The sequence below is a fragment of the Theropithecus gelada genome, chromosome X (genome assembly GCF_003255815.1).
Source record: "Theropithecus gelada isolate Dixy chromosome X, Tgel_1.0, whole genome shotgun sequence".
Taxonomy (NCBI): domain Eukaryota; kingdom Metazoa; phylum Chordata; class Mammalia; order Primates; family Cercopithecidae; genus Theropithecus; species Theropithecus gelada.
The window spans coordinates 78,717,694-78,730,384 of record NC_037689.1 but is presented as its reverse complement, the minus strand read 5'-3'; the positions used below and the strand labels follow the sequence as shown (position 1 = coordinate 78,730,384).

Genomic DNA, 12,691 nt, shown 5'->3' with positions numbered 1-12,691 from the left:
GCCCAGCTACAACACCCAACCTGCCCCTTGCCCCATACACTACAAACAAACTTTGTATATAATCCTCCCAGAGAGAGTGATACATTTAAACTTTTGAAATGACAACTAATTCAGTGCTACTAGCATTTTATTTAAATTAAGTTGTTTTTAGGTGATAAGTCACAAGATTTTGCTTTAGTCATTTTTGGAAAGGATGTATTCTTGTATGTGGTAACCTTAGTACATATTTTACAAGCCATGTTATAAAAACTTTTCCCTCTTCAGAAGGAATATTTTAATGATATTTTATTTGCCTCCCAGACTCATTGTTTTGTTGTTTGCATTGTATATACACGTCAATCTGATTCACAGGGAGAGAAGTATCCTAAAAGGATATCTAAAAAATTGGCAACCTTTTGGTAGTAAGCATTTCCTTATTAGGGCAAAATATAAGTCATTGCTTTTCTCAGAGACTTGGAATTGGAGAGCTCCAGGCTGTAAAGAACCTGACTTTACTTTTGGAAGCCTCACTGTTCTCATTGCTAAAGTGGTGGTGATAATAAAATCTACTTCTTAAATTGCATGAGGATTAGATGAGATAATACACCAAAAGTGGTTACTACTGGGCACCAAGGAAGCTTTTAATAAATGGTGGCCTCTGGAAAATAAAGTAGTAACATGTGTATAACATTAGGTACCTCCTGTAGTTTATGGACTTTTTTTTAGAAGAGTTATATACTTAAGTCATTGTGATTTAGGATATATACCTATATATACACATACACACACACACACGTATGTATATGTAGTTGTTAAATTGATTTTGTAAAAAAAAAGATGAGGGTTGTTAAGTGTATTCTGAATAGAGAGAAGAAACAGAATGAGTGATAAAATGTCAATATCTGCTGTGAGAATTGAAGTTGTAATTATCCCAGGGGAGAATGTCCTCCAACATGCTAGAGAATCCCTCCATTTAGAAGTTGTAGTAATAGTAATAGTACTAGTAGTAGTGAAGCCTAGTAAGAAGAGGGGAAAAGGTTTCATGTTGGTTTGGGTCTACTATGAGATGTACATATTTTTAAATATACACAATTGCTAGAGTCCCAGGAAATTTTAAAGTGCTTTATAGACAGTCTCACTTAACATTTAGGAAAGAGTCGGGTTTAACAAGTCCACATTAAATTGAGGATTTGCACAAAATTCTTTGAAATAAAACAGAGACACAACATACTAAAATCTCTGGGATGCAGCAAAAGCAGGATTAAGAGGAGTTTATAGTGCTAAACACCTCAAAAAGTTAAAAAGATCTCATTAACAATGTAATGTCACACCTAGAGCAACTAGAAAAACAAGAAAAAACTAACCCTAAAGCTATAAGAAGAAAATAAATAATTAAAGTCAGAGTGGAAGTGAATGAAATTGATACCCAAAAACATAAAGAGGATCAACAAAATCAAAAGTTACTTCTTTGAAAGGATAAACAAAATCAATAGACCATTAGCTAGATTGATAAAGGATAAAAAGAGAGAAGATCCAAATAATCACAATCTGAAAAGGCAAAGGTGACATTACAAATAATCCCATGTAAATACAAAAGATCCTCAGAGACTATGATGAACAACTCTAGATGCAAAAACTAGAAGATCTAGAGGAAATGGATACGTTCCTGGAAACAAACATTCTCCCAAAATTGAATTAGGAAGAAATTGAAACCCTGAACAGACCAACATTAAGTTCCAAAATTGAATAAGTAATAAAAAACCTACCAACCTAAAGAAGACCTGGACCAGATAGATTCACAATTGAATTCTACCACACATGCAAGAAGAGTTTATACCAGTTCTACTGAAACGATTCCAAAAAATCAAGGAGGAAGGACTCCTCCCTAACTCATTCTGTGAATCCGACGAATGCAGCATCACCCTGATAACAAAACCTGGCAAAGACTCAATGAAAAAAGAAAACTACAAGCCACTTACGATGAACATAGATGCAAAAGTCCTCAACAAAATACTAGCAAAACAAATTCAACAGCATATCAAAAAGTTAATTTGCCATGATCAAGTAGGTGCCATTACTAGGATGCAAGGATAATTCAACATATACAAATCACTAAATGTGATTCAACACATAAAAAGAATTTTAAAATATATGATCATCTCAACAGCTGCAGAAAAAGCTTTTGATAAAGTGTACCCTCCATTTATCATAAAACCCCTCAAAAAATCATTTCTTAGTTATCAAAGGAAAATATCTGAAAGTAATAAGAGCCATATATCTATGACAAACCCATAGTCAACACTGTACTGAATGGGCAAAAACTGGAAGCATTTCCCTTGAAAACTGGAACAAGACAAGGATACTCACTCTCACCACTCCTATTCAACATGGTACTGGAAGTGCTACCAAGAGCAATCAGGCAAGAGAAATAAATAAAAGGCAACCAAATAGGAAAAGAAGTCATCAAACTATCTCTTCATGGAAAATATGATTCTATACATAGAAAACCATGTAGATTCCACTAAAAGGCTCCTGGAACTGATAAATGACTTCAGTAATATTTCAGAACACAAAATCAACGTACCAAAATCAGTAGCATTTATATACACCAATGATATTCAAGCTGAGAGCCAAATCAAGAACACATCATATTTACAGGGCTGGGCATGATGGCTCATGCCAGTAATTCAAGCACACTGGGAGGCCAAAGCAGGAGGATCACTTGAGCTGAGGAGTTCAAGAGCAGCCTGGGCAATATAGTGAGACCCCATATCTATAAAGTAAATAAATGAAAAAAAGTTCCATTTACAATAGCTGCAAAAAAATACCTAGGAATACATCTAACCAAGGGGGTGAAAGATCTCTACAAGGAGATCTACAAAATACAGCTAAAATAAATCATAGATGACACAAACAGGTGGAAAAACATTTCATGAGCATGGATTGGAAGAATCAGTTTTGGTAAAATGGACACACTGCCCAAAGCAATCTATAGATTCAATACTATTCCTCTCAAACTACCAACATTATTTTTCTCAGAATTGGAAAAAAAAACTATTCTAAAATTCATATGGAGCCCCAAAAGAGCCAGAATAGCCAAAGCAATCCTAAGCAAAGAGAACATCACACTATCTGACTTCATTATCTGACTTCAAACTATACTATAAGGCCACAGTAACCAAAACAGCATGGTACTGGTGAAAAAACAGACACACAGACTGATGGAACAGAATAGAGAACCCGGAAATAAAGCCACAGACTTACAGCTATTTAATCTTCGACAAAACCAACAAAAATAAGGAATAGGGAAAGGACTACCTATTCAATAAATGGTTTGGGGATGGCTGGCTATCCATATGCGGAAGAATGAAACTGGACCCCCACTTTTCACTGTGTAGAAAACTTAAGATGGATTAAATATTTACATGTAAGACCTCAAACTACAAGAATCATAGAAGAAAACCTAGGAATTACCCTTCTTACCATTGGCCTTGGGAATTTATGACAAAGTCCTCAAAAGCAATTGCAGCAAAAACAAAAATTCACAAGTGAGACCTAATTAAACTAAAGAGCTTCTGCACAGCAAAAGAAACTATCAACAGAGTAAACAGACAACCTACAGAATGGAAGAAAATATTCACAAACTGTGCATCTGACAAAGGTGTAATATCCAGAAATCTATAAGGAACTTAAACACATTGAACAAGCAAAAAACAAAGAACCCCCTTAAAAAGGTGCAAAAGACATAAACAAACACTTTTCTAAAGAAGACATACAAGCAGCCAACAAACATATGAAAAAATGCTCATCATCACTAATCAGATAAATGCAAATCAAAACCACAATGAAATACCATCTCACACCCGTTAGAATGGTGATTATTAAAAAGTCAAAAAACAACAGATCTTTGCAAGGATGTGGAGAAAAGGAGATGCTTATACATTGTTGGTGAGAATGTAAATTAGTTCAGCCAGTGTGGAAAGCTGTTTCAAGATTTCTGAAATTATTAGAAACCATTCGACCCAAGAATCCCATTACTGGGTATATATTCAAATGAAAACAAATTGTTCTACCAAAAAAACACATGCACTTGTTATGTTCATCACAACAGTATTTACAATAGCAAAGACATGGAATCAATGTAGGTGGCCATCAACAGTGGATTGGATAGAAAAAGTGTGGTAAATATATATGATGGAATCCTATGCAGCCATAGAAAAGAATGAAATCATGTCCTTTGCAGTGACATGGATGCAGCTGGAGGCCATTATCCTAAGCAAATGAATGCAGGAACGGATAATCAAATACTGCATGTTCTTACTTATAAATGGGAGCTAAACACTGGGTACTCATGGACATGAAGATGGCAACAGTAGACACTGGGGACTACTAAATTTTAGGGGGAAGGATGGAGGGGAACAAGAATTGGGAAACTAACTGTTGTGTACTATGCTAAGTACCTGGGTGATAGGATCATTTGTACCCAAACCTCAGCATCATGCAATACACCCAGGTAAAAAACCTACACATGTACCCCCTGAATGTAAAATAAAAGTTGAAAAAAAGTAAATTAAAAAATAAGGATTTAGCTTCCAGTATGAATCTCATTCTTTTGTTGTTTCAGTGTGAAGATCACTTTTTAAAATGACTGCCTTTGGCATTTGTCTTGTTGCTACAGGTGTGTGACACATTTGTTTGTGTGAGGAGGTGTCAAGAAAAGTGGGTTCTCAGATATGATTAAATCTGCATTGTTAAACCTGGTTGGGGTTTGTACAATTTAAAATATGCTCAGCCTAACATTAATTAGATATCTATACTTTGGATTACAAGTGCCTGAATATCATTATCTGTTTAAATATTTGATATTTGGTTATTTAGATATATTTTAAAATATTCCAGGGATATGCGTCTGTGTGTTTTTTACATTGTGGTAATTTTACATTAGACTTTATTTGGGACTATTATCAGATAGAAGATGATTAATGTGTCTTTCAAAGCTTTATTTCCAGTAGGAGAGATTACATTTATGATTTAAAATGAAGTGTGTGGAATGAAGAAGGTCTGGAGTCTGGTTCATATTAAAACATCCCTATTAACAAATATTTCAGCCTAGCGTTGTGTCTAAAATAGAGCCTCAGAGAATACATGCAGCTTCATTGATACAACAAGTAAATACCTGCTTTATGAAACTCTAGTCTTAACAATGTTAAAGATTTAAATATGATATTGAAGGCCATTGTGGATTTTTTTTAAAAAAGGAGGTCAACTTATTGTATTCTAGATATACTTTAATTTCTAAATGGATTTAAAATGAATAGTATGGATCTGAAGTCTGTCTATACAGCAGGAAATAGGTAAGTAATTACAGCTTGTAGAGTTACTTGGAGTGGTAAATGATTTTACTGGAGGTCAAATAGATGTCAAGAGATAACAGCTCATATTAAGTTCTCATAGTGTGTACCTTTTTTGGAATGTAGAGAAAGTAGGTGCTTTTTATGCAAAAGTTAGCTGAGGCTGATTTTTTTGTGGGGGAGGGTGTGAAAGGTAGTAAAATGTTTGATTCCAAAGTAAAATAACAGATTTGGGCAACTCTGATCACTTAACCTAATATACTGTTTCTCTGTATTAAAGTGATATCTAACTGTTCAGAAATTAAAACCGACATTTCCGGTGTCTCCCATAATATATAACACTGCATATGTCTTTAAGTCAAATCCAGACTTCTTATTGAAAAACTATGTTCTGGCTGCCTAGGTAAGTTTGCATAGACCTAGCAAACAGAGCAGTAGGTTTCAGTAATTTTTGTAGTTCACTGTAGTGAAGTTTAATTATATAAATGAAAGGTGCTGGTGTAATTGGATAATCTTATTTGAAAACCACAGTTCATGAAATTGAGCCTGTTTTAAAGGGGCTCTGTGTGTGTGTAGGTATGTGTGGATAGAGTTTTCTGAGTTTAAGGAATTTTTGTACATAAACAACACAGACCTATATTCTTGCTGTTGCTCAATTGTGGTTTATATTTTAGAGAGCTAGTATCTGTAGTATGATAGAACTATGGTTACTCTAAGAAACCTAATGCCATTTGTGTCAGGGCTATTTCATTGCTTTTTCCATCTCAGAGAAATCAAATGCAGCTTGAGGAAAAAGAGTGGAAATTAATGATATACTGAGATAATATGTGTTTGCATATATCATTTTGATGCTGTTTTGGAGAATACTTTAGGTAGTCCATAGATAGGCAGATGGGGATTTTTAAGTACATAAGCTGTAAATCAATCCATTCAGTCAGATCATTTAACTTATATGGAAGAAGGATGAGGAACAATACTACATTTTTATGTACAGAAATAACATAAGTTGTTTAACATTCCCTTTTTGGCTCGTTAACAGCTTGTGGGTAGAGGTAGCCCTGGATTATTATTACTTGGTTACCTTAGGATACTGACCAGAGGAAATGGACAGGAAAATGGCAGAAAGATCTAGGGAATGAAGTACTCATTTGAAAAAACAGTCAAAAGGAACAAATTATCAATTATTTGAGAATGAGTTCTCAGAAATTAGGTTATATGTTTTTGAAAGCAGTGGCAAAAGTAGAGGATTATTTATTCATACCATTCTAGTTCCAAAAAAGATTACAAAGTAGATGGGTTACTTATCTTGGTAATATGGGTTTTAGATCAAGGTGAATTGAGGGGGAAAATGGGGAGAAAGTGCTTTTCTTACTGCAAAGTTTCCTCTCAACTTTAGCTCTGGGCTTGTTCTCACCCTCCAGGGGTAACTTGTTCATCTCCTGGTTGACTAATATGTACTTGGGCAGCTCAGCGGGGGACTGCATGATCTTTTCAGTTCCAGTCTCTAATGTTGATATCAAATAAGCATTTTCATTATTGATCAAGTCATCTCATTTAGATGCCTGTATCCTAGTAAAAAGTATCTAGCCTCAGTAATAGTCTGTACATGTAAACATTTAAGCTTTTAGTATGTTATAGGTCTTAATATCAGTGTTACTGTACGTATTAAATAACATTTTGCCTTAAAGCTCTAATTTAGACTAAAACTTGTATTATCTTTTTTTTAGGACAGCCAGTAGAGGGGACTTCATGTTTTCTGCGGATCGTTTGGTAGGTGCGGGCTTTTCATTTTCATTTCATTATTTTGCCTAGTGATATAATCATGGTAGACTAAGGGGTATTTTTGTTCTAGAGCATTCTGGGGCTGAAAGAGATTGTACTAAGTAACCATCATCTTGCTAGGCTAATGAAGTATTGTTTCACTGTTGCATTAAAGGTCTACTTCAATACTCTTCACCACAAAGCATTGCCCATGAACTAATTCCCTGTATTTCTGAGATATCACTACCTCTCAAATGGATCTTGGTAACTTGAGTCTCAGCAATTCTTAAGTGCCTCCTCTTAGGGCAGTGAAGTACATTAAAAGAAAACCAAAAATGTAAGGAGACCTAATAGTTACACTTGTGGTATCCAGCGAATGTACAAAAATATATTTCTTGTAGTTTACGGCAGCAGCGGGAGGAGGCTTATTTTGCCTCTTCTTTCCTGTACTAGCCTTCACATGTGAATAGTACATTTGACTGTCTATGCTTTCCTCAGGCACTTCCTATTAAGGATTGACCAAGCCCAATTCTGTTTATCTAGTGTGATCTGAGAGGATCTTAGTCCAAAGTGGTTTGTCTTCAGGGTAAGCATTGTGTTTTCTTCTTGTGTTAATATCTAAGCATGCTCAGTGCTTGGAGTGAGGTTGACATGTTTTCTGCTGTGGATGTTAGTTTTAATCCACAGTAGAAAATACATTACATTCAGGAAAGTTTAGTGTATATTTATATTTATATATAGTCTAATGTATATTTATATTTAGTGTATATTCATGAAGTTTAGTGTATATTTCATGAATGTATTTCACTAAACTTGTGTGAATCAGGCATTGTGCTAGACTGTGTCCAGAGAGATGAGATACAATAGTGAAGAAGGTAGGCATGGTCCCTAATCTCATGGTGTTTATGATCTAAATACTAGATTTACAAACTAAGTACAAATTGAGTTTGGGAAAGAAAGGAATGAACATGGCTTCTTAGCCCCAAAGTTATAATCAGATTAAGGTAGATGATTAAAAGGAATGTGAAAAAAAGGCATGAAACTTTTCATTTAGGTTTTGCCTTGCCTGAGGAATTTATTCCAAAAGAGCATAGAGAACTCCTGTTCTGCTTTTGGTCATAAATATTCTTGGTTCAGAGACCAATTTTATTTAAAATTACTTGAGTTTTCAGTGGCAGTAAAAACCCTTGGATAGTAACAAGATAAATGTGGATGACATTCCTGGAGCAATAGTTAGGTCATTCTGTTTTTTATGCTTTTATCAAACCAAAAGAACTGGCTCGAATAACTTGTATCTTAATGGCTGCTGTTTTGGTGTTTACTGGTAGAAAATGGTTCCTCTTTCTTTTGCTGTTCTTATGTTCTTTTTCTATAGAAAGGAGGAGTTAAGTTCATGGTTATTGTAAGATGCTTCCCTGAAAGGACAAGCATAATCTTAGCCCAATGAGATAGTAAGGACCTATGGCATAATTCGCCTGAGGGGATGATGAGTTGGACCTCTCTCTGTTCTCTACAGGTGGCTTTGAAGGTCCTGATATGGGGTGAGAAGGGGTCTGTTGTGGTTGTGGTAGAGACTGGAGCTATTTAAGTTTATCTTCTTGAGGATTTCTAGTACACTATCTCCTGCAGCACATGTCATTAATATATATTATTTTATATATATTAATTTTATCCTGAATTTGTCAAGGTTCGCTTCCTTGGCCCTCAGATCCTTGGGTTCTTTATATTTTAGTTGCTCTTCTGATTTTATGCTCTCCTGTAAGAGTTGGGCACACTAATTTCTGTCCCAGTGTTGGAGGGGATGGGGATAGGAGGTAAGACTCATTAGAGGGCTGTTACTAGGAGGAAAAGATCTAGGCTCTTCAAAGAAAAGAATCCTCTTTTACCCTTGTAATTTGCTCATAAAAAAAAATATCCACAGAAGATGGTGACTGGAGGTGAGTATGCACACATATGCAGTATTCATGAGGTGCCTGGGCCCTCTGTCTCATGCTACAGGCTGACAAAATCCTGGCTTATTTAGAATTGATTGTTTTAATGGCAGCAGGGTGTTATTATATGTTGTGATAACAGAGCATGGGGGCCTGGTGCTTCTCCCTGCTGTTGCAGATTCTCAATCAGTAATGTAATATTGATTGAATAAAATGTGCATTGCAGACTCAGCATTACCTTTATTGTAGTTGGCTCTGGTTGTTCATGGGATTACCATATCTTGTTTTTGGAGGCTCTTCTAGTAGTTCTGAGTGATGCTTTCCTTTGTACCACACATTACGATTGATATGAGCCTTTTCTTTAGCTGAGAAGCCCCAGTGCATTTTACTAGATCCTCCTTCAAGCTCAGTAAATTGGTTCAGCCAATGCACTCATTTATTTCCTCTAAAGAAGTTTCAGGCTTTATTTACATTATGGTGGGCCTTTGTTAAAAATCATCTGACTTAACGATTTCCAAGGTACTGAATAAAGCAGAGAAATTGCGAGTGGGCACTATTTCCAGAATAATAAGAAGTATATTACTTTTAAGAGTGCCTGCCATGACTGTTGTCACTTGCTGGAGTTTTGTGTCCTTCACAGTCTGGACTGACAGAGTGAGAATCAGAAGGCATATTGGAGCCTTTTGGTGGCAATCATGTGCCTATTTGAGGCTGGATACCTAGCAGCAAGTAGCATGGCATTTGGATCTATCCCTGTATCTAACACATGATAGGGGGCCCCTTCCTGCCTCCATAAGTGAAACCTTTGCCTAGTGTGTTCATGACTCTGCCTACTGTTCAGCTCCTGAAGCTAACAGCTAACAGGAGATTCCCAGCAGGTTCTCAACTTCTTTTTCCTTTGACTCTCTAGATCAGACTTGTTGTGGAAGAGGGATTGAATCAGCTGCCATATACGGAATGCATGGTGACCACTCCAACAGGTAACTAGGGCTGTTATTCTCAAATTTTCCTCATAAAAATTCCGAGCTAGAATGGGGAAAGATGGAAGTAAAGCAGTCTAAGTAAAATAAATATGCAAAATGAGGAGCCTAGGTGGAGCTATTCTTTTAAAATCTTTAAAAAAAATTCTCAGGCATTGAGGAAAGAAATCTGTGTAGATGACTTTTTGTTAATGGCTTGCTTGTCAATTCAAGTTAAAGGTTAACAAATACTCTTCAGCATGCAGGTGTTGCCTCTGATGACAGCCCACTGGGACCATAGTTAAGAATTGCTGGCAGCTTATCTTCATCTCTATGGGAAAGCTGCTGGTGAGCACAAATGGGCAAGTCTGTTTTCGCACTGAAATTACATGGTAAAAAAGGATAGAAAGTAAAAAAGAAAACTAAAAATGATAAGAATTGGAGAAGATGCTTTGTTCTATCCTTTAATAGAAAGTAGCCAAAGATCCCTGTTTCAGGGATTTGAAATTATGATTTGGTTCTTTAGTAAATAATGTAAAACTGTTCTATTCAAAGGGTTGACTTTATGAAAATTGGGGACTGAGCTTGTTGCATCATAATTGACACAAATTCAGGATGAGACCAAGAGTTGAGCATGTCTTAATAACTACTTCAGCCACTTTCTTCTGCTTTTAAGGAAGAATGGAGGCTCATAAAGAAGAATAGAATGAGGAGGCTTTCTGCTGTGGCTCACAGTGGGGTCCCAGTTTGAATTGATGGGGTATATAGCATTCTCGGAGTGCAGTGATTCTCCTTTGAATTCAGTTTGAGGAATGTGTATGTGAATATCATGTTATAATAAGTCCTATTCCCATTCAATGAAGTCTGCCTCTCCCAATTATCCCCACAGGTTTCTTATGAAGAATTAAGAAGTAACTGAAAAGTCACGACTCATCTCATTACTTCCACAGGGAATCTCAGGCATTATACAGTGTGTCTGAACAAGGGTTGCTTTGTGCCCATCTACTTTAAACCACAGACGCTTTATAGAATAAGTAGGTTACTCCAGTGATGAAAGATAAATTATTTGGTTTTATTTCCTAACAGGGTACAAGTATGAAGGAGTGAAATTTGAGAAGGGAAATTGTGGGGTCAGCATAATGAGAAGCGGTAGGTTCACATGTGTGTGATTTTTGTCTCTTTGTATGCATAGAAATGGTTGCTGTTTTTCAGAAGAGAGGCAGGCTTGTCTGTCATAATTGCAGCCTGCCTTTAGTTAAATCTCACCCCCTGTGTTATCTATCCTCATGGTGCTGTGGAGTCATGGCCTGTGTGAGGCTAGGTTTGGCTAATTTTAACTAGAGCGTATTCCCTAACAGAGTGCTCCCATGGGCAAGTCACCTTTCAAAGAGATTCAGGGGAGGATGGGAGGATAGGAGGATGTGATGATGCTATCTTGGGGAGAATAGGGCAGTTTGAAGACTGAGGGAATATGGTATAAATTCGGGCCTGGAGAACTTTGAGTACCTGACGAGAAAATATTTCTTTTGTTTTTATTTCTGTTGTTGGGCTAAATGATTTGTTTGATATTTTAAATTTTTTAAATTTTTTTAATTTTTTTTTTTTTTTTTTTTTTTTTTTTTAGAGACAGGGTCTCATTCTGTTGTCCAGGCTGGAGTATGGTGGCGTGATCATAGTTCACTGTAACCTCAAATTCCTGAGTTCAAGTAATCCTCCCACCTCAGCCTCCTGAGCAGCTAGGACTACAGGCACGTGCCACTATACCTAGCAAATTGAAAAGCAATTTTTTTTTTTTTTTGTAGAGATGAGGTCTTGCTATGTTGCCCAGGCTGGTCTAAAATTCCTGGCCTCCAGTGATGCTCCTGCCTCAGCCTCCCAAAGTGCTGGGATTATGGGCATGAGCCACCACACCCGGCCTAATCCTTTTAAACTTTATATGTGATGACTATGTGACCGCATAGGCAAAAGTGCTTGACTGTCATTAATTCTAGGTATTTCCATTTGCTGGTCTTATGAATGTTATATTTGTATTTGAGTTCAACTGATTACCCTTCTAAACCAACCTTTGTATAGCAAAATCACTTGCCTGTGATTAGAACCTATACCTGTTATGTGGGGTTTTTTCCATTCAGCAAACTTGTTTTGCATAAGATTTATATTTTTTTGCATAAGTGGTAGAAGCTCCACTTGTTTGCACTGAATACATATAGTTTAATTTTTAACATATAAACATTCACTTTTCTCTTTTGGTTATGAAGTTCTGTTTGTGAACAATTAAATGCCTCAAGTAAACTAGGAACTCCTTTTTTCTAGGAGGTAGCTCTTAAGCATTGATAGCATTTCAGGACATTTCAGGACAATGATGTTCAACTTTTAAAAACTGGTAAAGACAATGGACTTTTAAGGTGCAGTTTCTTCTGTTTCAGTTCAGCTTCTTCCCTAAAGACACAAGCATGGTCCTTGCACCCTTAGTATATACCAGATGACTTGTGGTGATGTACAGCATTGTTTATAACCTTAATAGCCATTTGTTGATTTTCATATATATTAGAAAGATACTTGTTTTATATTTACCCTAGTGATATAGTTTCCTCTTAAAATAAATTTAAATGAAAACAATAAATTTAAGAAAAATGTTAAGTAAATGCTAGTATTGGTAGAATTCTGATATGGCCTAAAATCTTGAAGATGGCACGAGAATGACTGCCTT

The 12,691-nt window shown here is 36.1% G+C and overlaps 1 protein-coding gene across 4 annotated transcripts in view; it reads left to right on the top strand.

Annotated features, from left to right (window-relative positions):
* Positions 1 to 12,691, top strand: part of UPRT (uracil phosphoribosyltransferase homolog) — a 139,397-nt gene that overhangs the window by 121,213 nt on the left and 5,493 nt on the right. For all 4 annotated transcript variants that reach the window (XM_025372313.1, XM_025372310.1, XM_025372311.1 and 1 more), the window contains 3 exons: positions 7,058 to 7,100; positions 9,933 to 10,002; positions 11,068 to 11,130. In XM_025372313.1, coding sequence (XP_025228098.1) covers positions 7,080 to 7,100; positions 9,933 to 10,002; positions 11,068 to 11,130 — 154 coding nt within the window. In that variant the 5' untranslated portion in view covers positions 7,058 to 7,079. The remainder of the gene's footprint in view (positions 1 to 7,057; positions 7,101 to 9,932; positions 10,003 to 11,067; positions 11,131 to 12,691) is intronic.